Below are 25,634 nucleotides of genomic sequence, written 5' to 3'. Positions count from 1 at the left end.
AATGTGGCGTATTCGCTACGTTTGTCCTGCGGGAAAATATACATCGGCCAGACAGAACGATGTGTGAACGACAGGTTGCGGGAGCATGCCAACAATGTGCGAAATGGCGATGGAGTCATCTTAGCCTCTACTGCAGAAACTGCGGGTGCAAGCCCCAGTACTCGAAGGGCTACGTAGCAGCAACTAGTGCCAAGAAACTGACACGTGAGATAATAGAAGGGACGAACATCGCTAACTTGGATGAAACGTGTGTGTGCACACCATCGGTTGATATAACAAAATTTCAGCAGAGACAGTTAGGACTGCTTACGTGTGGGAATGGGAAAGCATTATAGTCGCTTAGGTGAAATGTTTTCGCTTTAAGCTTTCGACGTGCATTAAAGTTATTTCTGCTGAATCGGTGTGTGTGTCTGTGTGTGTGTTTGCATATACGTTTGGCCACAGGTTGGAAAAAAATTCGGACCATTTTGCTGAGGAACTGTGAATATTATTTTATGCCTAATGGTAGGTCTCTTGCGACTACCTGTGTCCCTTCGTCTGTGTTCCCTTGCTTCGTCTTCTGAGGCCTCCTTCCGTGGCCGACCAGGTTTCACAGCTGTCGTTGAGGTAGACGCTTAGGAGTGCATCGCAGCAGACACAGCACCGGTGACATCCGAAGAGCAAGTGACGCGTGTCAGGCAGCGACCTGACGTGTGCGATGACGCACGCATTAGGTACGGCTCAATTTATACACTAATGACTTGTGGTCGAAAGTGCACCGCAGCATAAACAGCACCGATGAAATCCGAAGAGCAAGTGGCGCGTGGGAGGCAAAGACGGAGGCAGTGACGTGCCGTGTGAAATGACGCACGCAATAGGCACAATTTTAGTGAACCATAACAATGGAGCCACCGTGGCGTCGGAGCAGCGGGCTCTTCTCGCGCCTTGGTAACCCAGGTGCAATTCTTAACCATTGCAAATTTACCTAATGTTATTTTTGATGGCAAAAATTTGCTTTGTTTACAAAAATCTGCCTGGCAAATTTACATAAACCCGAGCAATTATTGACGTGCTTTTACTCTTCACGCCGTCGGCCATTTTTGGTACCCTCTTTCGGTCAAGCCGCCGACGACAACGCCGAATTTTCGGGTAATGGGGCATATAATGCTTTGGCATTAAAAATGAAAGAAATTATGTTAACCTCAAGCCGTGAACGACTTGACAAAAAGGGCACCCAACCCGTAATCTTGTAGGCTTTACTCTACTTTCTTTTGTTCTTGCACTGATCGTCGTCATCCCGTCAGAAATGTTAAAAATGCGGGTGCGCAGACTGTTACTAAAACGCCATATATATGTGTGTGACGCGTTTGAGTATAAATCTGTTGAAAGTTAGCCCCTGTCTTTGTCAGTTTTCACTCTGCCCTTGTGCGCTAGATGCAATAGGGAGGTGTTCGGGCGACACCCAGTCGAAGCCTGCGTAGCATTACCTCGTCAACTCAGCACGGAGGAAGTAGAACATGTGTCTGACGACGTAATTGGTTCTCACGAGCTAGGAAGCTTAGTATGGGGTCAGCAGTACAATGCAATATGGTAGGATCTGTCAGATTTGTAAGCCGTACGGAGAGTAAGTCGGCAGCATTGTTTCATGGTACGGCACTTCGTCCAGGAAACCATGCAGTGGAGATTTTGCAGTGCCGTTGTCAGTTGAACTGATGTACAGTGCTTACGGAATGAAACGCGTCAATTTAGGCCTAAATAATTAGGCTTAAATTAGTGTAAATTAGGCCTTAGGCCTAATTTGCACCGGCTGCAGTTCGTGACACATTGACGTAATTTTGGCGCGTACGCATAGGTCGGAGTCCGTGTCACCTTCGGTGACCAGATTTCTAGCGACATGACATGGTACTCTTGAGTACTTTGCATATATGCAGGGTTCTACTAAATGCTCCCTGTCGCGTTTCATTCTGTGAGCACTGTACGTATCTCTTGGGCGATAAGGAGCGTGGAAGGAACACGCTTTAATACCGCTAGTGCTTTTGTCGAAGCGGCACGATAGCTTCACTGATCGGTGCTAGTGCAAAGGAGAATGCTTCGCATAAAAAATCGAGCTCCACCGGTTCCCGATTGTTCTTCTCGCTTATTGCATAGCGACAGCGTCGACTTTGGCAGCCTTGATGCCATGAGGTAGTACACGAGGGTTTAAATGGCTGGTTGCATGCTCACGTGCTGCGTGACGGCTGCGGTTGAAAGGATATTCCACATTCGCTGCCATGGCCGTTAGTTGCGCTGGCTAACACTCCTATCTGATCGTACGCACGTACACAAATGCGTAGGAATGTAGACGGAAGAGTAGCTCAGTGGAAGATGTGGGTTCGCATCCTACCTGCTGCATTTTGTCTTTCGTTGACTTTCATTTCATTTACCCTTATAAATTATGCAATTCAGTGAACAGGTTAGTCACCTTCCCCTATGTATCCCGTCGTTTCGTTGTGTCTTTGCTGCATAAGGTTTGTTTGATAGGTCCTCTCAGTTCCTCATATTATTCTTGCTCACTGCTTGTATTGCGATAACATACGAACAGTCGAGGTGCATTCGCGTTGGTACTGTCGACACCGTTGGCGCCGTCCTTAGGTCTCCAGCATACCTCTGCGGCATGCCTTGACCACGTTAGGTTTCCAGCATACCTGCCAACTCCCTCGAAATTTTTGTAAAGTTTACGAATTTCGGTTTGTTCTACGATTTTAGGAATGTTATAAAGTTTCGCTCACTGGTCTCCGAAGATATTCTCGAAAATCCTTCGATGGTGAAACCACACCAGAGGCCCACTCGCTTCGAGCAAGTTTGTTCAGACACGTTCTCATAGCAGGCGAAATCGGCAACAGCAAAGTCGCTGCAGAAGTCGCTGTTAGCCTCAATACAATGTGCTTATCGTTTGTCTATGCTATCCCATTTTTCTTGCTCCTTGGGTGCAAGGTCTAAAGGTAGATCATTGTTCTTGTGAGACTCGCGGCTGCACAGTGAATTCGCGCACCTTCGCCAACTCGCCAAGCTAGGCGCTAACAGGTTTACTACTACATCTGATTCCCCACACTACGCAAAACCAAGGTCGTAAACGGTACCGCAGGTATCATTCTACCACTGTTATTTTTCTTCACGTGGGCAGGAACCTGATGCCTCATGGAAAGCTGCCTATCTCGCAGGAGCAGGTGGCAAGAAGCAGCGCAAGAACTCCGAGGACAACCACCGGCGCGGCAGCGGCAGCTCGCTCAGCGGCGACCAGCAGCACGGCGATGAGTCTCGCTACAAGCGGCTCGCCCAGGAGCTACCGGGCTTCAACTGGCTAGAGCAGAAGATCATGGGCCACGGCAGCGGAAACTTCGCCGATGCGCCGCCGTCCATAACCAAGCATGTGACCCGCGAGGCACCCGCGGTGGTCGCTGCTACTGCAGCCGAGGTGAGGCGGGTTACGTTCAGCGTGTCCACTGCCAAGGAGAGTTTTGCACCCCTAGCGGCTTATCCGCAAACAATACTCGTTATTTCATCTAGCAGGTGTTTCTTTTCTTAGCAACACACTGCGCTCGCTACTTTCCTGTCTAGAACGCGGTGCCCACCTGGTAGGCGCGTGTCGTTCGTCACTCGAATGTGTCGGGTGGGCAGCGTTGAAGAAAGGAAACGTGCGTAAGATAGTTGACGAATATTGTTTGGCGTTAAAGTGAGCTCCAAGCGTTCCAATTTTTTTTTCTGGTGGTGTATCGAGGTTTGCGCGATCACGATAAGAAAAAGGATGCTCACTTATAATTTAGTAGTGATAGTTCATGTAGTGATTTATAGAGATATGTGTAGATTCGTCAGCCGCCTTACCTGCAAAAATGTCGACGTGTGCGCACGTTTTCCTACTATTTCTTGTTTATGAAACTGTGTGTGTCTCTTAGTGTTCTTTTTTTTTTGCTCTTATTGGTGACTTCTTTTACTCTTGGGCGGAACTTTGCGAACGGTGTGTGATGTTTGACTGCTTCAATGTTTTCGTGCTTTTAGTTGCGCTTGCCATACGTAGGCGAGTACCAAGTGCCAATAATGTTTGCCAAAACTTTTCTTCGTCAACTAAAAAAAAAAACAAAAAAAATACAACGACTGGAGATGATCGTGGTAAAGGGCTACAGAAAAAGCGGCAGGGCGTTCCGCTGACCACCTTCAGGGCTTGTTGTGGCGATTCCTGTGTATCCACCAGCCAAGAAGCAGCACAATAAAGAAAACTAAATAAAGAAACGAGAGCGAGAGAGGGTCTATTTCATATGGAAGAAAAACGTTGTAGTTTCGCCCTAAGGGCAAGGGATCGATTGAGATCGCAAATTACTGGACAGCTTGCAATACAACGTAAGGATAGTAGTTTTATCGATCGCATAAACTTCTGAACATAGGCATACTAATTAAATTAACAAGCATGATGTCACTCGCACTAGCAAACATGAACACATATAACTCTATGACCGCGGAAACTCGCTGTCAAAACGCTGGAGTGAGGAAGCGCGGCAGCAGAAGCGAGTGAATTGACCTTCGTGCTGGCGTCTCGCATCGACGCTGTCTTTCCGTGGCGAACTAAGCCACGGAAAGACAGGTCGATGGACTTTGTCTCCCGCTCAGATGGCTTTCAAGATACAGAAGTTCGGGCGGGAGCGCACGCGCGGTTGCCCTGGCCGCTCAGAGTACAACGCGTCTCACCCTCTCTACGCTTGCCCCAGTGCTTTGAGTGCTACGGAAGACGGCGCGCTTCCTCCGCGCTTGCCTCTCGTGCGTGCGCGAGATTGAGCCGCGATCGCTAGCTCACCTTCGCACGCTTTCACTCGCACAGACAGCTTATGGCGCGCGGCGACAATTTTATCGCCCTTGGACATTATAAGGAGTCTCACGACGACACCGACGGGGACGGCAGAAATGCGCCTGGAATGCCCATATAATTGCTGTTTCAACACAATAATTCTTTGCTGATGACACCGTCCCGAGAAGGTTCTTGATCGGTGTCTTCTATGGCTTCGTCGTGAGCTATACTAATGTCTTGTATATATTTCGCGCTAAATTATTTGGTCTTGGAAGACAACGCAATCTGCCTTTATTGACGTAGCCTATCTCGAGGTTTTGTAGCTTTGGCCTATTATCGGATCTGTGCAAAATCACGAAATAATACGTCAGAGGGATGTGTCGAGCATTGAAGCACCTGTTTGGTCATTTTCTGTGCTCTAACCTGCAGCCAGGTTAGAGCGCGGCTGTAGCTACCAGTGCACGATTAAAAGCGAAACACGCGCTTGCTTTTGCACGTGATGATTTAATTATACAATCTCATAAAGGCCGGTGTAGATTAGCTCCACAAGCACCGCAGTCTAGTAAAGCCATATTTTTACTACGTTCACGTAAAGCATGTGTAATGGTAAGTGTAGTTACAATTGCATGGTCAAATTACCGTCGCTCCGCTGAGAAATTAGCTCCTGTTGATTACGCTGTAATTGGCTGTTTCGCTGGGGGGCTCGACTTCCTATTATTAGTTAATTATTGCACTTTGGCTGGTTTTGTGTCGTCATTGTTAATGGACGCTCACACAGGCCTGTTTGGTCGCAGCTTTGATAAACAAGAAGCATACTATATATTATATCAGTACTCATGGGATTCCGCTTGCAGAGGACGGAGCAGAAAGCAGCTACACCTACCCAGGAGCCAAGGCGTGTTTATCCTCCGGGCACCGATATCCTAAGCCGCTCCATGTCCGAGATACAAGACGATTGCTGCGACGACGATGTAGGCGACGAGGCGCCTGTAACGGATGCTAGTGCAATGTAAGTCATTCTTCAAAATGTGCCGGAACCGTTTTCTGTGTGCACCCAGAGCTGAAACTTTGCTTGCAAACCGCAGTGCTGTAGCACACAGCCTAGCGAATGGAGGTCGCGGTTTTCAGAAACATATTTCAAAACATGATTCGCGTCTGCACTGCTCATTCCGAGGCGCATGTGCGCAGCTTCACACCTGATAGAGCAATTGCTTGCTGGAATTCAGCAGCGCATGCGCTGTTGCTTCTCGCAAGGCGCACTAGCCCATGGACGAAGCTTGCTTGGACGCATCAGGCTAAATCAAAGGTTGATAGAGGCGCGCGTCTGTCGTCTTTCAAAATGTCGTGCCCTACCCCAGCGGACGGCGTCACAATGTTAATCCGACTAGTATTCTTGGCCTTCTTCACGCAGTTCTTGCTCTGGGTATCTAACCGTTTTCGCGGGCCTATTCAATTAAATAAGAACCCTTAGAATTTCTCCTGTGGTGGGCGAAATCGAGCGCACGTCTGACGGGTTTCTCAAGCATAGCAACCCGAAGCTTTAGCGATCTGCACTACGAATGTACTAGATACGTGGCGCTATTCAGTGAACCCATTTCAAGTGAACTTCAGTCGCTAGTATCTGGTGAGCGAGGGAACAATTGTCAGCGTTCGCATATACTGGAGAGGCACGCATTTCGGAAGCCACGCGCGTACTTGTGGGCAGCACCACTAGATGGCGCAGAGCGCCTAGAGGGAAAAGCTAGAGTGGAGCCCGGCCGCAGCGTACGCCTCATGCATGACGCGTTTCTCAGCGTTCGCAAGTACCGGCGCCCCATTCGTTTCGGAGACCACGCCCAGGCTTCGCAGCGGCGCTGCTAGATGGTGCAGCGTGTCGAGAGGGAAGCGTAAGATAGGAGTCCCGCTGCAGCAGATGCGTCCCCTATGCATGACGCGTTTTGGCGCTGGTAATGCGTTCCATCTCAATTGCTTCATTGCTAATCGCATTAACGTCGGCAGCCATCGGGAGATTGGCTTTGACGGAGGTTATTTAGTTTCACAGTCAAAGAATGTCTTGCCGTTGGCTTTCCACACTTTTAGCAGTAACGAGGCTGTTCGGGCCGCCAATGTTCTCATGCTAAGCCCACTAAGCCCTCAGTTCGTAAAACTACGCTATTCGCCTGCAGCCTTTGACAGTCATCTAAGTTATGTACACCCGTGGACAAAAGTAGAGGTGCCACAGGCCCACTGAGGAAACTAAATGTATAGGTTATTCAGACGCACGAACTTGAATTCATGATTGTATTGGAAAGTTTGCAATGTTCAAGTTTCGACTGCAGTCCTCAATTCCCAGTTACATGCATGGGCGGAGAAGAAAATCGATTTTAATGCGATCTCTCTAGTTCATACACTTTTGATCAGAACAGTACGAACAAGCACTATATTAAAGACAAAATTTTAGGGAAGGCTGTACTGAAGCCTGACCTACCTGAAAATTTCAGTATTTGTGTGATGCATGGTCAAAAAGTTTTCAGAGACATTCATGCAGTTCCTGCACGATGAAGAACTGGAAATTTGAGTTTCTTCTTTTTCCCTTTACCCTTGCGGCAAATCCTCCTAAATTAAAAGAAAAGAAATGCTCCATAGCGTTCAAAATATTTCCTCAGCGCATGCTCCGTGTTTTCCACTTGGATCGGTACATCAATAGTCTGCTTTGTTGATGTGTTTTATTTGCGTCAATTTTATGCATTCTATGCGGTTGTATCTGAGTCTTCCATCAAATTTTTGTCAGAATTTCTAGTGAGACCCGTGTCACGGCTGGAGTGCATTCCGATGAGTGAGAAAAGTTCAGTGTAAGCGTTTTGTCAAAAACATGTTTCTATGCCCTATACTGTACATGACATTGGCATTTTACAGCTTGGTGCAACTATCCAGAATTATGCCACCCCTTCTTTTTCATCCGTTTTGGCACCTCGAGCCTTGCTCTCCAGTTGACTTCCATTGATGACGCTGTTTGGTCCAGCTCTCTTCTGAAGTTTCTGGGTTGCATGGACATTTACCTTCGTTTTACTATCCGAACGCAGCATAAGTCACCTCTGGCATTAACTTAAATCACCTTGCTTTTAGCTTTTTAACCTCGCAATGCCTTAAGGTAATTTGAATATGCTCAACACTTAGCTAGAATATTTGTTTACATGTATCTATAGGATATCATATAAAATCAACATATTTCTTTTCATCCAGGTGGTCACCTGTGCTCTGTAAAAAAAAAGATATTAATATTTCTTGTATGTCTCTAGCCAATGCTGGAATTCATTCTACGACACTTCACAACATTGAAAAGACTCGCCGACATTTATACTTCCGCTAGACCATTAAGGCTGATCAAGCAGCGTTCACGAAAACATGAGGGGTCATTCGAACCGACACTATACGGTGGTAGTAGGTGCCTTCATTACCTTTGAGTTATGCATTGAAATTTCGCTTTATCACGTAGCCGTGAGAATCTCTCACGATTGAAATCCGTTGTTCATTGAGACGTGCAGATTTCCTGATGGACGACCCCAATTTTGACCTTCAATATCATTCAATGCATCATTAGAAGACAGCTTGGCTGACACAATTTTTTGTAGTTGATTGTATTAAACATTGCAATTTCTTCTTCAAAGTGCTAATGTGAGTTTTTTTTCCTAGAAGGGCAAGCGCACGATGGCGTACACATATGGCACTGAATTTACAAAGCTACTTCTTCGTGAAAGCTGCTTTCTATTTGCCGGTCGCCTTTAGTAATAAATGTCCAACGTCCTTGGCAGGTGCCTGCCAAGGACGTTGGACCAGCTCTCACGAGTAGTTTCAGCGCAAGAACTTTTTTGTTGCCATAGGGCCTGTTTTCCAGGCATGCATGCAAACGGTACAAAAGAGGACTATGAAGTGAATGCAGCGTTTGTTATCCTTCTTTCCAGACCTGCACCAGAGGAGGGCAAAAATGGAGGTAAGACGTTCCTTCACAATTGACAAGACGTTTTATGAAGATTTACTTTAGCATAGCTGGAATTAAGGGTAAACATACCGATAGCTTGAAGTATACAGAACAGCACTATTGCAATAATTGGCTTCAAGTTAGATTGGACCTAGTAAATTAAAACTCGCTCAAGGCGAGTGCGTTAAATTGCATTGCTTGAAAATATTCAAATTGAAGTTATATAGTTATGTGTACTTAAAATAGTCATGCCGTCTTCGCTTTTTACTGTTTGACTGACCGTGGTGATGAGGAAGCGTGCCGACATTGTACGCATGTGTCAGGTGTGTGCAGATTGCGTACCACTTCTGAGATATACTACACTGTAAGTTGGACTGAAGATAGTCTGGTTTTTACTGCTAGCCTAATTGACTGCGAACATTGCTTTACATTTGTAGTTTCTTCGTTATTGTAAAAATTGACTCGTTTGCGCTTTTCGGGCATTACAGGTGATGGACAGCCTCAAGAAATGGCACAGCAGGAAATCCCAAGGCAGATTCTAGTCACTGCGCTTCCTGATACCTACACGAACGATCCTCGCCTTTCGCAAATGATAACGTCCACGGCCCTTATGCGACCGCAGTATCCCTTAGAGGTTCATATGGCTGGCTCGAATGCTGCGCTTGAGTTACCGATGGGTGCCCCTGGCGTATCTCCTGCACCGTTGTTAACGTGCGTTCCTCAGGGCATGCCAGAAGTTGAAGCCGAGCGTAGGCATTCTCCTAAATCCCAAGCCGACGCCATTCCACAGGGGAAGACAGCCCCGGAAGAACAGTCGAGCGATTCTGATGTGCTCTATCTAGGAGTCTCGAGGAAGAGCTTGTCACCAGGTTCTGAACACAGTAGTGGCGAACCTAGAATGTCCATGTTGTCCGAAGCCGGCAAAGTATCCGAGATGTCGAGGTCCGCAGACGCCAATGCTACGCAAGTAGCAGGTTCTCAGAAACCGCGTGCTGGTGCACCAGAGCCGATAAACTTGAGCGATACAGCCAGACGAGGCGAAGCTTATAGTACACCAAGGGAGCAGTACTCCTTCTTCCAGCCTCATGCGTTTGTGATGGCTGACCATCAAAGATGGCTAGAGGAACGTCGCTACCAAGAAATGATAAACTCTCGCGGGCCCATCGGGCAGCAGAGGCATCTGGCTTCGTCACAGTTTTCACCCGAGTTGAGTCAGAGAAGGCTCTCCGTAGGTGCGCAGATGTTCCCAAGTCGTATGGAGGCACAGCAGCAGTACAGAGCTGCGGTCCCTGAGCGTTCGCCAACGCTACGCCAAATTCCGCCTCCCCACCAAGGTGCGTCACCTCATCAAGCACTAGCGCAGCACCAATCAACGCCATCGCATCAGTCACAGGTATCGCATCAGTCCCAGCTGTCGCATCAGCCCTCGCATCAAGCCCAGATGCCGCAACAGGTGGCCCAGTCGCATCAACCACCGCCGTCACACCAAGGACATTTCTCGCATCAGGGGCCGCCATCGCACCAGCCGCCGCCTCCCACCCACCAGGCACAGCTTTTGCACCAGACACAGTTATCGCATCAGATACCGTATTCGCGCCCAACACAGCAAATGCACTCCACGCCTCCATATTATCCATTGCCTCGAGCGCACCAAGCGCAGCCACGTGGTCAGCCTCTTCAACCGCTTCCTACACTGACTCGTGACACCTCACCTCGCAATGGAAGGCCGGAACTGTACCAACAACAGCAGCGTTACAAAAACACGGAACAAGCATACGGAATTGGTCCTCACGCTCAACAAATGGGTGCGTATGTCGGGCCTCAAATGCCTAAGCAAAATCCTGACCCAGCTGCTAAAGACATGTCCCCACCGACTGGAAACCCTTTCATGAAAGATAGCAAGACAGAGTCCTCGTACAAAGAAATGGGCGCATCGCGACAAGAAAGACCGGGACCTGCGTCACTACCAGCAGCTCCAGCGAACACGAAGCCTCCGTCGAGTTCACCTCACGCACAACGCCCTGAATCAGGCAGCCATTCCTCACAGACGAGCAGTCTGAAAACGGAAATGGAGATGCTCAAGGACGAGTTGAAGTACTTGGACGCCTTGGCAGCTCAAAAGGAGGCTGAATATGAGAAGGTGGTGCACACAAGAGCTGAAAAGCTCAAGACCCTAAACCAACTCGAAGCAAGGTATAAGCGTTCGCTCGAGCAGCCGCAGTCATATCCCAAGGAAGGCCTTCGGTATCCGGGTAACTCAGTTGAGGCTCGGCAGGGCCAAAGCCCAGCCTCTCAGTCAGAGAAGGGATCTTCTCTTGTGGATGATCCGAAAGCTGTTCCCAAGCAACGGTCGTCATCGGTTGGTGGAGTTGGCCAGCAGAAGACTTCGCCTCCATCTCTCCCCTCTCCGCTGGCGAAAACTTCACCTGGGAATCAGGCAGTTCCTGGACTCATTCCTTACCCACTGCCGCACCCCCCTCAGCAGACCAGACCACCGCTGTCGCTTCCGCCGCACGCCAACATTCCGTTAAACATGCCGCTCATTGGCGCTGGGATGTTCAATATGCGCAACATGGAGCTCCAGCGAGATTTTGCTCCTATGATGGCAACCCAGCCGCTCAACTCGCCAATGGTGCCAGGATACGGCCGGCCGTACTACCCGCTCGACAGGAGCAAGCACCCAATCCAGCACCCAATGGAACCGCCGAAGCCTGCGGTGAAGCGAAAGTACTCGCCTGGCAGTGCTGCCAGCCTTCCACAGGCTAATGGCGAAATGCGCACCACCTCTCAGCGTCCCGCCATGGCACCGACGGGGCAGCGCCAGAGGGAGCCCGAGAAGGTTACGGCGCCCTTGAGCCAAGAGCACGCTCAATGGCTACATGCTATGAAAGCGCGCGAGTCTCAGGGCGCGCCACCCGCCTATCCCGCCAGCGTTCAGAGCGCCTTTCAATCGTACAGTTCATTTCCCAACAGGCGCGTCCTTCCAGAAGACCTGCCCCTGAATCCTACGATGAGCAACGCCACCTGGAGCAACTACGCGGAAGGCCTCCACGAACAGTATGCCTTTCAGATGGCGAAGCATGGCTTGTACCCGGGCCATCCCGCGTGGAGCGGATTAGAGAAGCAGCAGCAACGTAGCAGCGACGTTACAAGTGCTGCCATGCTTGGAAGGGAGCCTCCGGCAAAACGACCGTCCCGTGAGGAGCCAGTAATGCAGCAAATGTCGAAAGACAGGCACATGATGCGGCCCGTAGACAAGCCCGTTGCCCATGCAGCGTCGTTGGGAAGTCAAGCGCCGCCCCAGGAACAGGCTCTACCAGCGCAGGTATTTGTTTATACATTTAAAAAGCTCTGATAGCCTCTGGGCGTAACAGTGAGTGGTGACTATTTACAGTACTAAGTTGTTAGATATTGCCGTCGTGAAGTCTGAATGATCAGAACCACCGACATTGAAGGTTGCGAGGAGGTAGTTCGATATGAACGAGTTGTCGCTTGCATTGATATTGCAACTTGGCAGTTCTGAATTGAGGTATGTATATGGGAAAAAGAGATAGGATAAGATGGTGGAAATTTAGTAATAGTAGTAGTAGTAGTAGTAGTAGTATTAGTAGTAGTAGTAGTAGTAGTAGTAGTAGTAGTAGTAGTAGTAGTAGTAACCGAACTTCATTATAAAAAGGGAGATGGGTGAAACTGAGCTTGTGCGCTCTAACCTGCACTTTGCACTTATTTGAAAGGGAATGTAGGAACGACGGAGGGATGCATAATGATCACAAGAATACTGGGGGGAGGGATGATGGCATTTGTAGTCACATCAGCGTATTTGAACTCTTCAGGCTAGTACTGTATCGTGTAAAAAGTTGCTTCATAGCCTGTAGAACTGTTATAGTATGTCTCGGGTAAGGGGCGAAGGATCTAAAATGAAATCTGCAGAGGATGGCCTAGCCGTCGGTGTCTGCCGGAAAAGGGGCCACAATCCGTCGCTTGTGTCTGTGTACTAATCATGCGCGAAATATATGCGTTAGTGTCATTATTCGAAATATATACGTTGACTTATGGCAGTGGTCATGATGAGGGCTGTTCTCATTGCGTATGATAGGTGCATTATGCCGAGTGAATGTCACGCCAAGTCGTATTCGGCCCACCAAGCCTGTGCAGTAGAGTTAAGTTTTCGGTTGCATGCAAAATTTCATTTATTGAGACACCTGTACTGACAATCCGGTTGAACGGCTGGCCTGCTGCCTTTCGTCCTTCGCAGGCAGCTGCTCTTACGAATAGTTTAGCGTAAGAACGCGTATGTTGTCATCATGGAGCCTGTTTTCTAGGCAAACTATGTGCGCTATTGTGCCATCATGCAAAGCAGCTTACAGTGTCAGAAAGTTCATAGCCTTACAGTCTTCCATGCAAAGGTAGCCACTGCAATTTAATATTGTGACCCACCTGTGGCGCGATGCTCATAAACTATGCGACGTCAAGGACGAAATGTAATCCGATCCTTGTGTCAGTATGCATGCGATCATTTGTGGGGCAGGCTTAGAGTCGCAAAGCACCTCCAAAGTGCGAGGAAGTTGGTCGTTTAGAATAAACACAGGGGAGCTTCTTTTATGATATCTTTTGTTGTTGTGAGACATCCGCTATTTTGAGGCGCTGGCACCTGCAGTAGTGATCGCAGATTAACAATAAGCAGGACAGATAATTATTGTAAGGCGCCAAGTAATCTCCATCGCTCATAACGCTTCAGCGCACATGCAAGTGAAGCGGAGTAACAGAAAGCACTTATTACGAACCTCTCCGGCTGAGCCTCTAGCTAATAAGTCTAGCTCAAGCGAATTGGACTATTTTTTCCTAAATAGTCCTAAGTTTTATCCTAAATTGATTTTCTGTATTGAAGTTTAGACCTAACTGGTGATCTAAAATGTTTTGCGACGTATGAGGCTAAGCATGCGGTTTACATAGAAAATCGGGCATGCTCTATGTCTTAACCAGTAGGGATAAAACATGTGTGAGCTTTGTTAACTTTATAAAAAAGATGAATGGAGTGGCAACTTCACTGAGAAATTCCATGTGCTAGCATCATTAGCCGTTCAGTACATCATGGATGCCAGCCTCAAAGATAGTAATATCGCGGACATTTGGTATCATATGGTGAATAACAATCATTTGCAGACAGCCGAATTCGTTGAATGAACACGGTATGTCTCTGGGGTTGTGAAAGCGTAGTTTAAGTTTTTAAAATTTTGCATGTGTGTGTGCAGCGTTTCGCGGTTGGTATTGCATAGTTCTTGAAAGCGTCTACTTGGTAGCGGCTATATGTACAAATAAGTGTGTTGATATGCTACTGGCCTGGTGAATAGTACTTAATTCAATGGAATGCTTTCCACTATTATCAGCAAATAATGCGCATCACTTTTTTTCACTATGCCAGAGGAAGCCGGCGCTTCTTTTAAGTAGCAGAGAATACATGTGTAATGGCTTGCCTGCACAATTTTTTTCTGCATTAGCTTCTTTTTTCCTCGGTATGAGGTAAAAAAGTAACAAAGAACGTGTTTTTCTTGCGGGGGGGGGGGGGGGGGTGGAGTATCACTCTTGTGGAACGCCTCTTGCTGAAATCACGATAGACATTGCGCGTTTATGCTGAAGGCGTAAAGCCGAATGAAACGATGAACGTGAAAGCGTTTATGTGGGACAACAGTTCATAGGAGAGCACAAACTGAATGAGTGGACGAAGCGTGGGAAGAGATACCAGGGAGGTTTAGAATAGTGGCCTAGTGCCTCAAGAAGTGGCAATTTTGTGTTCCAGGTCTGTCTCGCTGGGAAAGTGCCTTAATGTGGGGTTCCGTGTTTGCGTTGGCGTCATGCGATTGCAGCGCCCTTCCTGCACTCGGAAGGAAAATGAGTAGAACTTGTTGCTGGGCGAGTTGGTTGGGATCTGAAGAATACATTGTTGCGCCAAAAAAGGAAAATAAAGACTTGAGAAGGAAGAGTACGAAAAGACAGATTGAGCGCTCAATCTGTCGTTCTAGCGCTCAATCTGTCTTTTCGTACTCTTCCTTCTCAAGTCTTTATTTTCCTTTTTTGGCGCAACAATGTATTCTTCAGAAGGAAAATGAAATGAGTAATGCCAGAAAAAAAAAGAAATGAAGTAATGCAATCTGCAATACTTTACAGGCTGAGAAGTATACTTGGGAGTTTATTATTTTTATTGAGGAGGCGTTGAGACGTTTTTGAGATGTAAACGGTGACGTTGAGACGACGCAAAGCAGGTTTGGGGCGTTTGGGGCGTACACGCAGTTTCTGAAATTTAGCGTTAGGGGCGTGCGAAAACCCAAAACCAAAAATTCACTGCGTGCACTCTGGCGAGGCGCTAATCGTTATGGGCCCCCTATCTTTGGATGCGCCTGTTCTAATACAGCCTGCTGCGCGTTACTTATAAATAACTGATTAAGCAGAAGTCCACTAGTACCAAAGTTCAACGACAAACAAGTGACTCAGGTGACTCATCTCTATACAGCGTGACGCCATCTGCGTGCTGTTTGTGGTGAGATGGCTTTTTCAAAATAGTGGCTGGCTCTCTCGTCTCGCGAAGCGCGCTTGCTTTGGTTTGAGTGTTTAAACCAGCCATGTTCTGCTTATTAACTTCATCCTGCCTGAACCCTTGGACCTGGAAGCCGACGCTAACTCTTCGGTACTTCCATTTCCATTTCCCAATTCACAGGCAACCCAGGTGCCGCAGAATCCGCAAAGCAAGAGCAACACTTGTGTCATGTGTGGTCAGCATGCCCAGTTCATGTGCTCTGGCTGCCAGAACATATGGTACTGTGGGCCTCAGTGTCAGGTGAGCAATTTGGTCGCTGTCCTGGTATTGTTACAGCATGCTGAAAACGCAAACGATCTTGTGAAAAAGAATGTAGAAATTTTTTATGTATTGCTGTGTAACCGGTTTTTCACAGTTGACTATCATCTTCTCCATCATTACCATTAGAAGCAGCCTACATTTATGTCAACTGCAGAACAAAAGCCTCTCCCAGCGATCTCCAATTACCTCTGTCTTGCGCTAGCTGATTCTAACTTGCGGCTGCAAATTTCTTGGTTTCATCACCCCACATAACTTGCTGCCTTCCTCCACCGCGCCTCCCTTGGCACGCATTCTGAAACTCTGCTGGTCCACCAGGTTTCTGGCTTAGTCATTATATGTCCTGCCCAGCTCCATTTATTTTCTCTTAAGGTCATTTAGAATATCGGCTACCCCCGTTTGATTTCTGGTCCACACCACTCTCTTCCTGTCTCTTAACGTGACGCCTAGCATTTTTCGTTCTATCACTTTTTGCGCAGTCTTCTCACTTCCAGCTTTTTTTGTTTAGCTTCCATGTTGCTGCCTCCTATTTTAGCACCGGTAGAATGCAATGATGCACACTGTTATTTTCATTGAGAGTGGTAAGCTTCCAGTCAGGATTTGGTAATGCCTGCCGTATGCATTCTAACCCATCTTTATACTTCTGTAAGTTTCCTTCTCGTGACCACCGTTCCTTGTGATTAATTCACTTGCATAAACGTATTCCTGTACAAACTCTGGAGGCTGACTGGCGATCATACATTTTGGTTCTCTTACCAGGCCTTTGTCTTCTGCATATAAACCTTCAACCCCACTCTTACGATTTCTCGGTTAAGGCCCTCAATCATTTGTTGCAGTTAATTCCTAGTGTTGCTGAAGAGGACAATTTTATGTGAAAACGGAAGGTTGTTCAGATATTCGCCGTTGATTTTCACTCTTAAGCCATCCCACACTAATCGCTGGTATACTTCTCAGAATGCAGTGATACCGTTGAAAAGATTGTGTCTCTTCACCTGACCCCTTTCATGATAGGCAATTTTCTACTTTCCTTATGGGGAATCAAGGTGGCTGTGAAATTTTTGTACTCCTGTACTCCTTGAATATGCAATGCCTCCCTGAGTGCTGGCATCTCTGGTGAAGCAAATGCCTTTTCACATTCTCTGAAAACCATCTGGAGCGGTTGATCACACTGAGAAATGTAGTGCGCTGATCGCCATCATGACTGAACTGTTACAACTGGCCTAAATCACCACTCTGTTCAGATTGCTTTGCGCAGTCACTTGTTGATCGATTTTCGAGATCTTTGACATGGAATCATAAGGCTGGTGAACATAGTAAGCAGCGTTTCAGAAAAATTACTTGTGTTTGAAAGGCAGACGCTTAGTTTGTTTCGAGCCCGTCGGAAACAAGCTCACCGTCACAGCCGTGTTTTGTGTGAAATTGCTGACAAGTACGTGACCTGTACGCTTCGGAAATTTGAGAATGACTGAAGTGATGCAGAGCGAGAGGTTAAAGGCGCCGTAGCAGACCATTGCTCTCCGGGGCGGCTTGTCAGGATAAGTATAAAGAAATTCATGGCTTAGCATCTGCAAGAAGACAGGTGGTGACCCACCTTGCTTATGACCTGGTGTCCTGTTTGTCATGTTTGTTATCTTACAATATTAATGTAAGAAAATGCAAAGTTGGCGATGAAAAAGAAAGATTTGATAGTCCGACTGACACCATTGTGAAGAAAGTTTGTTGAAATTTATTTTCGCAGGGAATATCGACTTCTCGGTCGCGACAAGGCGCCAAGAGCCATTGGTGACGAGAAGAAACTATGTTGTTAGGAAAAGATAGTAAGGCAATGTGAGAAACATCTTAACGACAAGAAATTGTGCCAGAAGTCGGTAAATGATGGGACCAAATTGAACGAATTTGTCAGAAACTGGCGCCTGACGGATTCCTTTATTGTCAATACCAAGTAACATATTGTATCTCACCTGTCTTGTTTTTAACAGTGTAAGTAATAAATATAGCGTACTAAGCACTTCGTGCTCTTTCCTGAATTGTTAAAGGAAGACTGCGCTTTTGATTTATTTATTTCTGTCATGGGGCTGAAACAAAACTCACAGGGGGTAGATAGCGCCGCCTTGTGTTAGAATACGCATACGCGCCCGTCGATGCACAAATGAAAAAAAAGAACAAAGAAGAAATAACGAGTAAAACTGATCTTTTGAGCGCAGTTAAGATTTTGTTGTGATGGAAGCAAATGGAATCACTCGCAAAAGAATGTTATCTTTTTGTACATTCGTTGAAGTTCTAGACAGTGCCATTTAAGCGTTTCTTTTCATATCTCCAAGAGGGCTGGGCGTCGATTAAAAATTTCAACCTGTTTAATTGGTACATTTTAATCGATTAATGAATCAGTTAGTCGGACTTTTAAGTTCATGTACACAAGTGAAATAAATCAACACCGGTGATTTGCACGATACATACTCTCCAGAAATCCGGGCTCCTTGAATCGAAAGCTGTCTCTAATATTACTTGAATGACACACTACAAAAATGGATTTTCACAGGTCCAGTTGCGGAGGCAGATAATCTTGTTCGCGCTCTCTGGATGTATTGGTGGTTCTGGCAGTTCTTGCAGCTCTCGCAGTTTTTGCCAGCAGCTTGTTAAAGTGTTCTGGCAGTTTCTGCCAATTCTCTGGCAGATTTGTGTCGTGCAAGCTTAACCAATTTTGATCGAAAAACTTGTCGCGATTAAAGCTCTAGTCGATTGATCGGAAGGTTGATCAGTAAATCGCCCAGCACTTGTATGAAACTATTCATGCCTTGTAAACTTACAAACGTTGCGCCACAGTAACGCCGTCTATATGAAAAAGCCCACACTTTCTTACCCTGTCTTGTCCTGGTGAGCGTTTCCACTGTGTTTACCAGGTTTTTGAATTGAGTTTCGTCTGTATCTTTAGTTTTAGACCTGCACTGCACATGTACTGAATGTATGCTGCACAGTCCTAAGAACTCTTTCGCTTTCTTTTCTTACATACCATCTCATTCAGGCTGTGCAGGTAGGTTCTCGTTCAATTTTGTTCTTCTCCGCTTTCTTGAGTCTCTTTTTTTGTCATTAGCACATGATGCAGTCTTTTTTTTAAAAACACGTGCCACATTATCATTTGTTTGAACATGTCAGTTGTTTCTTTCTCATGTTTATTTTTCGAATATGGCTGGTTTTTGTTCACGTTAGTTCTTTTTACCTCCTTCTTCTGCATCTCAAAGATGTTCTGCGAAATCTGCAGTGATTCGCGTAATGAGAAATTGTGCTAGAAATAAATGCGTAATTAAGCCTAAAGTTTCACATTCTTTGCCACCGCTAGAATTCTGCAAAAGTAGACGTCGCGCAATATGCCTAGAGAAATACACTGTCCTAGCACGTCCTAAAAAGTGCTTCCGGCATATGATTTCCAAACAGTTTCAGTGTCGTCGACTTAAGGAAAACAGTTTATTAGTATTCACTTCGATAGGCCTTCTACATTTCTTTTCATCTAGAGCGCGGAAGTTGCCTGACATGACTTCTTAGTCGAAAGTATGTTATTCAAAAGGTAATCTAAAATATCCAAAATTTAAGCCACTGCGGCTACTTGGGTTCTTGCGGTGGGTTTTTTGTAGTAATGGAAGGGGGGCATCCGAATTCAAAATCATCGGGGCAGTAGTCAGTGCAAACATGCCGTGATCCTGTTGCCTGCCACTTCTTCCTATGTGAAATTGCCTGTAGAGTTAAAACATCTAGCCAGGTGTCGTACGAAAGACAGCTCGGACCTCTGTGGGCCAGGCGTTATTGAACTTTCTCTAGGCCCTTGAACGGCCCAGTGATTTCATCCTATTCCTCCGGTTTTGTCGCCTGGTTCACTGATAATATACTTTCAGATTGCTTTAAATGCTTCCTAATAAAATGGTGTGGTGGTTTCGCCCGTAGGTTCAATTATTCACATCAATAGCAAGGTTTAGCTTTGTGCTTGGACCTTTTCGTTTGGGGCCTCTACTCTGGGACTCCGCCACAGGGGTGAATGCCCCTCAGAGGAGTCCTCTGGAATGCATTCTTAAACTTGTATTTCTTCCTTTTATTTCCATGTTTGTTTCAAATAATTAAAATTGGTTCCGCGTTCTAATATTGGTTTCATTTTTAGCGGGTAATGTCAGCTTTCAGTAACACTTCTGAAATTTTATTTGTGGTCATCACTTAAGAAAAATGCGCCTATTTCGTTGCCTATTTCCCGTAGTGTATATGAGCCATGTGTTGGATGGGCAACAACAACGGCTCCTCGAATGGTCTTCCAACTATACGTTGGTGTGACATAGCTGCACGACGCAGCACACCAAGGAACAGCGCTCTGGCAGCTACGAAACGTCTCTTGCACGCGTGAAATTCTTAAGCATATTCTGTTGCCCCATATCGTTGCCGTCGCATTAATACAGCTAAAGATAAATGCGAATGAACGCGCATATATCTCTTCTCTATGACAAACCATGTATACCTGTTTCAAGTTCGGCATAAAACGTGGCTCTTGGTTTAAATAAATGTCGCAATGACGTTTCAACATTCGCCTTGTAATAGCACAGTTGACGAGTTTATAAATTTCAGACTTAGAATGATTTACATTATCATTATGCAATACCGGACACTCACGCTGACCGAAGGAAATTGTCATCGGTGGTCTCAAAATGCGGTTACGCGTCCGCAAGCACTATTACTGAAGAATTAGGATTGACGAACATTCTTGAGCACGACAAAAATAAACGCAACACGGAATCGATGTTCTGTTATATTCAATATCTAGAATGTAGATTGATCTAGTTCAAGTTGGCACGCAGTGTGTTTTCATCTTCGGAAGATCATCCACCATTGTTTTCTGTTCGTAGCGGAGCTATATATGGCTACTGTGCCATACAATTGTCCTGTCCGCTCACCTTGTTGATAGTAGGCTGTGAAGTCACAGAAACAAGGTTAGTGTCATCACAGCTAAACCACGCAGAGTAGCCACAAACTTTACTGGACTATGAGCCATTGCATTTTTTGCTTGCTTAAGGGGGGTATGAGCCATTGATGATGACATTTTTCGTGAGCGGACAGGACAATTGGATGGTCACGTTGGTATCGCCAGATATCGCCACGTTGGTCAGCAACAAGCTAGCCCACACGACATACAACATTAATTACGACAGCAGCAATTGCGAATTCATTCTCACGGGAGTCTTCCCTAGAGCCAAGAACGCCAAGAGCATATTCATCCTAAACGTTTACAGCAGCCCCAAGCACAGAGCACAAAAATTTAAGCAAATACTCCAGCTCGCCCGCAACCGTGCAGGCGACAACCCCGTGATCGTGGCCGGGGACTTCAATGCCCCTAACACGGCCTGGGGACACGTCGCCAGCAGAGCCAAGGGTAAGGACTTACTAAATGACGCCGCTGAACTTGACCTAACGCTCATCACGAACGCCGAGTACCCCACAAGAACGGGCAACTCGGTCAACCACGACACAACACCAGATCTCACTTTCGTCCGCAGCGTTCCAAACTATCAGTGGAACAACCTCTTCGAGGATCTGGGCAGCGATCATCACATTGTTGAGACAACGATTGACACCCCATCCAGAGAACCCAGAAAAATGACGTATGTCGACTGGGAGAAGTTCCGCGAGTTCAGACACGAACGCCGAACAGGCAAAGAATCAATGGAACAATGGACGTCGCAATTAAAGGCCGACATTAAGGCGGCCGCACAGGAAATAAAGACAGATCTCCCCGTTCAAAGCATGGACAGCCGACTGGCTGACATGCTCGAGGCCAAACAATCGCTCACCAGGAGATGGAAAGAACAAAGACACAATCGATGGCTGAGGAAAAGAATTTCTTCCCTCAACCGGCTGATTGCAGAATATTGCACTATCTAACCGGCAATGGAACGAGGTGTGCGATGCCGCGGACGGCCGCATCAACAGCGGGATGACGTGGCACCTCCTCAAACATCTTTTAGACAGAACCAGAACCAAAGCGGACCAGGGTCGTACGCTGAGCAGGATCATGCACGAGGAACTCAAAATTACCACGGAAAATGAGCTCATTGACCGTCTCCCTGACAAGTACCACCCGCTGGCCAAAAATTCTAGAGGAACGACCGCCGAAGCATATCGAGGCAAAACCAACCCAGCGCTAGATCGGGACTTCTCAACCGAAGAGATACGCACGGCGCTTCAGAACCTAAACAGCAAGTCAGCGCCGGGGCCGGACGGCGTAGCTAACAAGGCACTTAGAAACCTCGACGAAACCTCAATCGACACCCTCACAGAAGAAATCAACAAAATCTTTAGGAATGGAGCACTACCCGAAGACTGGAAAACGGCCCTCATCGTGCTCATCCCAAAGCCTGGCAAGGCGTCCAACATCAATAACCTCAGACTTATCTCGCTGACGTCTTGCGTCGGCAAGGTAGCCGAGCACGCGGTCCTAAACAGGCTCTCGAAACATCTCGAAGATAAAGATAGCTACCCCGCAGCAATGATCGGCTTTAGACCCGGGCTATCCACCCAAGACGCCATGAAGCTCCTCAAGCGTGAGATCATTGACGCAGATACGGGAGACGCGAGAGTAACCCTAGGGCTAGACCTCGATAAGGCATTCGATAATTTATCACATGGCTACATACTCGACACGATCTCCAACCTCGACCTCGGCACGAGACTCTACGCTTATACAAAATCGTTCCTGAGCGACAGAACGGCCACCCTCCGTCTAGGGGAAATCAAGTCCCAGAAATACAAACTCGGAGACAGGGGCACACCCAAGATTCTGTCTTCTCTCCGACGCTTTTTAACCTTGCGCTAGCCGGCCTAGGCAAGAAACTGGATCAAATCGAGAACGTCAAATACACGATATACGCAGATGACGTAACGCTCTGAGTCCCCGGAGGTAGCCTGGGATCAATTGAAACCGCTCTGCAGCAAGCGATCAACGCGATCGAGGAATACCTCGCTCCCACCGGCCTGCGATGTTCGTCTGCGAAGTCGGAGCTCCTCGTCTACAAACCATCGAGGAGCGGTCCCAAACCAAAGAACGAAATCAGAGACACACACGCCATTACTCTCAGAACAAAAGACGGAGGAACCATTCCATACGTCTGCAAAATCAGTCCTTGGGATGTTCATTGAGAGCAGCGGCTCTAACGCCGCGACAATGGAGAAGATCGTGACAAAATCGAATAATGCTTTGAATCTAATACGACGCGTAGCAAACAGACAACACGGCCTTAAGGAAGAAAACCTCCTCAAGCTAACACACGCCTTTGCGCTATGCCACTTCACCTACGAGGCGGCCATGCACAGATGGAATGTAGCGGAGAAGGACAAACTCAAGGTACAACTGAGGAAGCTAGTCAAACTAGCGCTGGGAATCCCCAAGAACACCGAGACAGAGCTTGTGCTGCAACTGGGGGTACACAAAACACTTGAAGAAATCGCCGAAGCTCAAGAAGGGGCTCAATGGACAAGACTCTGTGGAACCAAACCGGGTAGAGAAATCCTAGCCAAACTAGGTCATGACACCACAGTAATCGAGAATCTATATCAAAGCGTTCCGAAGGACACACGCAACCCCTACACGGTTCGCCCACTCCCGCGGAACATGAACCCCGCGCGCCATCAACCCAGAAGGCTGGCACGCGGATCGTTCATCCTGCGTGATACGTGATAAGAAGATCCTAGCCTGTTTCGTTGACGCGGCACTGTAGCCGACCAGGAAGGCCTTCGTTGCCACCACGATCAATAAGCAAGGTCAAGTCAGAAACGCTCTCACAGTCAAGACCCACAAGTCCGAGATAGCAGAACAGGTCGCCATCGCACTTGCGCTCACAGGCCCGACCACCACCCACGTCTATAGCGATTCACGCTCGGCCGTCAAAGTCTTTCAGAAAGGAACAGTTGCAAGCCAAGCACTACAAATAATCAATAGATCCGCACCGCTGCAGCATCACACCATCTGCTGGTTCCCGGCACACCTCGGAGAGATCGAGGACGCCCCTCGCAATCTCAATGAGATGGCTCACAGGAGCGTGCGAGACCTAAGCGTCCGCGACGCCATCTATTCTGGTCGTGACCAAACCAGCGAGAGTCGGGACCCTCCTCCACATATAACAATATCATAAAGTACTTTTACCTAGAGCGCGCAGAATATACAGCACACCTCACAATAAGCTCACCAGGCCTCAAGCCCTCACGTTCAGAATGCTTCAAGCAAACACGTACCCCACGCAGAACAGACTATATCACTACATGCCTGACCTATACAAAACATCATATTGCGAAAATTGCCATAGCACACTAGACGTACATCACTTGCTCTGGCCGTGTGGTCGGACCCACGCAAACGAGGATCAAGACTACGCCAGGCTACAAGGAGCATTACACAGCACGGACTTGGTGGAGCAGCTCTAGGCCGTCCAGCGAGCCCACGATGCCGCCAGGGAATTACAACTCCCGGTCCCAACGTGGGAGTAGCCCGCTCTATGGTACTTTGCGCCCCGTTGCTCGCAGAACCTTTCATTAAAGTTATGCCATCCATCCATCCATTCACTAACCTTGTGGTCGTTGTCGGTGATTTCGATGTGGATGTGTCGGGACCGAAGAGGAGGGAGCGGTTCACGCCTTTCGCGTTGGAGTCATTTCGCTTGCCATGCCACACCGATCCGGCGCAATGGAACACCCAGCGGCGTGCGTGCATCGATTTGACATTTTCGAAGAATGTGTCTGCAGTTGCGAGTATGCCGATCAATGTGTATTTTAGCAACCCTAAAGCCATTATGACCATCGTTACTAAGTGACAATGACTGAAAAATTTTCTTAACAGGACATTTAGACGCTGCTCATTCAACTTCGCTGAGCGGACTGACCTTTATATTCTCATTTGTTCTTGTTAATTTGCACATAACACTTTTTTTTTTCAAGCTACCATGTTGCCGCACCGTGTTCATCAGGCCTAGATAATTCTGCCAGAAATGATAAACAACTTCCTTCTAATTCCTGGAAGTCACCGAACGAAGTGTCTTCTGAGGCACAACTGAACTTCCATCCGTGAACGCCGTAACCGACAGCAGAAAAGCGAGCGATCAGTTTTCAATAGATTAAGCGCCAAAAATGACAGCACACAAGAAGAAATACAGACAGGACAGCGCCTTGTCCTGTCTGTATTTCTTCTTGTGTGCTGTCATTTCTGGCGGTTAATCTATTGAAAGTTATGCACCAACTAGCCCCACAGCGTGTTTTACTGGAGCGATCAGTAATATTCGTTCACAGCGGATCTCTCACTGAGCCGAACGCCGCGTAGGCGTGCCGATTTGACAAACACGCACATTTTAGGCAGATTGACCTGTTCGATGACTTTTACGCTTTGTCATACTTTAATTCTCGCAGATTCAATTACGAATTAAGAAAAATAGCAGCTTGAGATCTTTTTCTGCTGTAGACAGGGGTAACATTTTATTTGTGTAGAGAGAGTAAAATTTTACTTCATTTTTTTAGCGTGAACGTTGTTATCAAAGCAGTGTACACGTTGAGATGTGATCGCTGACGTCGAACACCTTTGGTTCTTTGTAAACGCAAAACGTTTTGTGCACACTAAGAGCAGATGAACACTGAAATTATTGACAGTTTTAGCCATTTGAGAGGCGTTGACGTCGGCGTTCAAGCGCCTGTTTGGGATGGTATGCCTTTTTATAACATGTTTTAGCGCCAGCTATAATACGTAGTATAATTCAGATTGCGCGTTTTATTCATGCCACCACTCAAATGAGTATCAACGTCGCCGGTGGTGTTAAAAAAGCGTCACAGCTTTCTCATGCTTATGGGGCCTTCCTTACACAGCTAAGGTCGCCGCTAGTTCACAGAGCGGAGCTGAGCGTTCCAAGATATTTTTTTGAACTTTCCTTTGTTGTTGAGTTAATGTGCTATGGTTCAGCACTGTAGAAGATTTGGTCGAGAAACTGGTGGTTAATCCAAAAAAATGGTAAACGTTCGGCATC

The 25,634-nt window shown here is 47.1% G+C and overlaps 1 protein-coding gene across 4 annotated transcripts in view; it reads left to right on the top strand.

The window, feature by feature from the left end:
• Positions 1–25,634, top strand: part of LOC142575918 (uncharacterized) — a 235,836-nt gene that overhangs the window by 203,659 nt on the left and 6,543 nt on the right. For 3 of the 4 annotated variants that reach the window (XM_075685719.1, XM_075685721.1, XM_075685720.1), the window contains exons 4-8: positions 3,180–3,433; positions 5,650–5,804; positions 8,737–8,765; positions 9,242–12,078; positions 15,466–15,585. In XM_075685719.1, the coding sequence (XP_075541834.1) occupies positions 3,180–3,433; positions 5,650–5,804; positions 8,737–8,765; positions 9,242–12,078; positions 15,466–15,585 (3,395 nt within the window). The remainder of the gene's footprint in view (positions 1–3,179; positions 3,434–5,649; positions 5,805–8,736; positions 8,766–9,241; positions 12,079–15,465; positions 15,586–25,634) is intronic. The other variant, XM_075685722.1, reaches the window with a different exon arrangement.

Source organism: Dermacentor variabilis, chromosome 3, assembly GCF_050947875.1.
Source record: "Dermacentor variabilis isolate Ectoservices chromosome 3, ASM5094787v1, whole genome shotgun sequence".
NCBI classification, from domain to species: domain Eukaryota; kingdom Metazoa; phylum Arthropoda; class Arachnida; order Ixodida; family Ixodidae; genus Dermacentor; species Dermacentor variabilis.
This window is presented reverse-complemented; position numbering and strand designations above follow the sequence as displayed.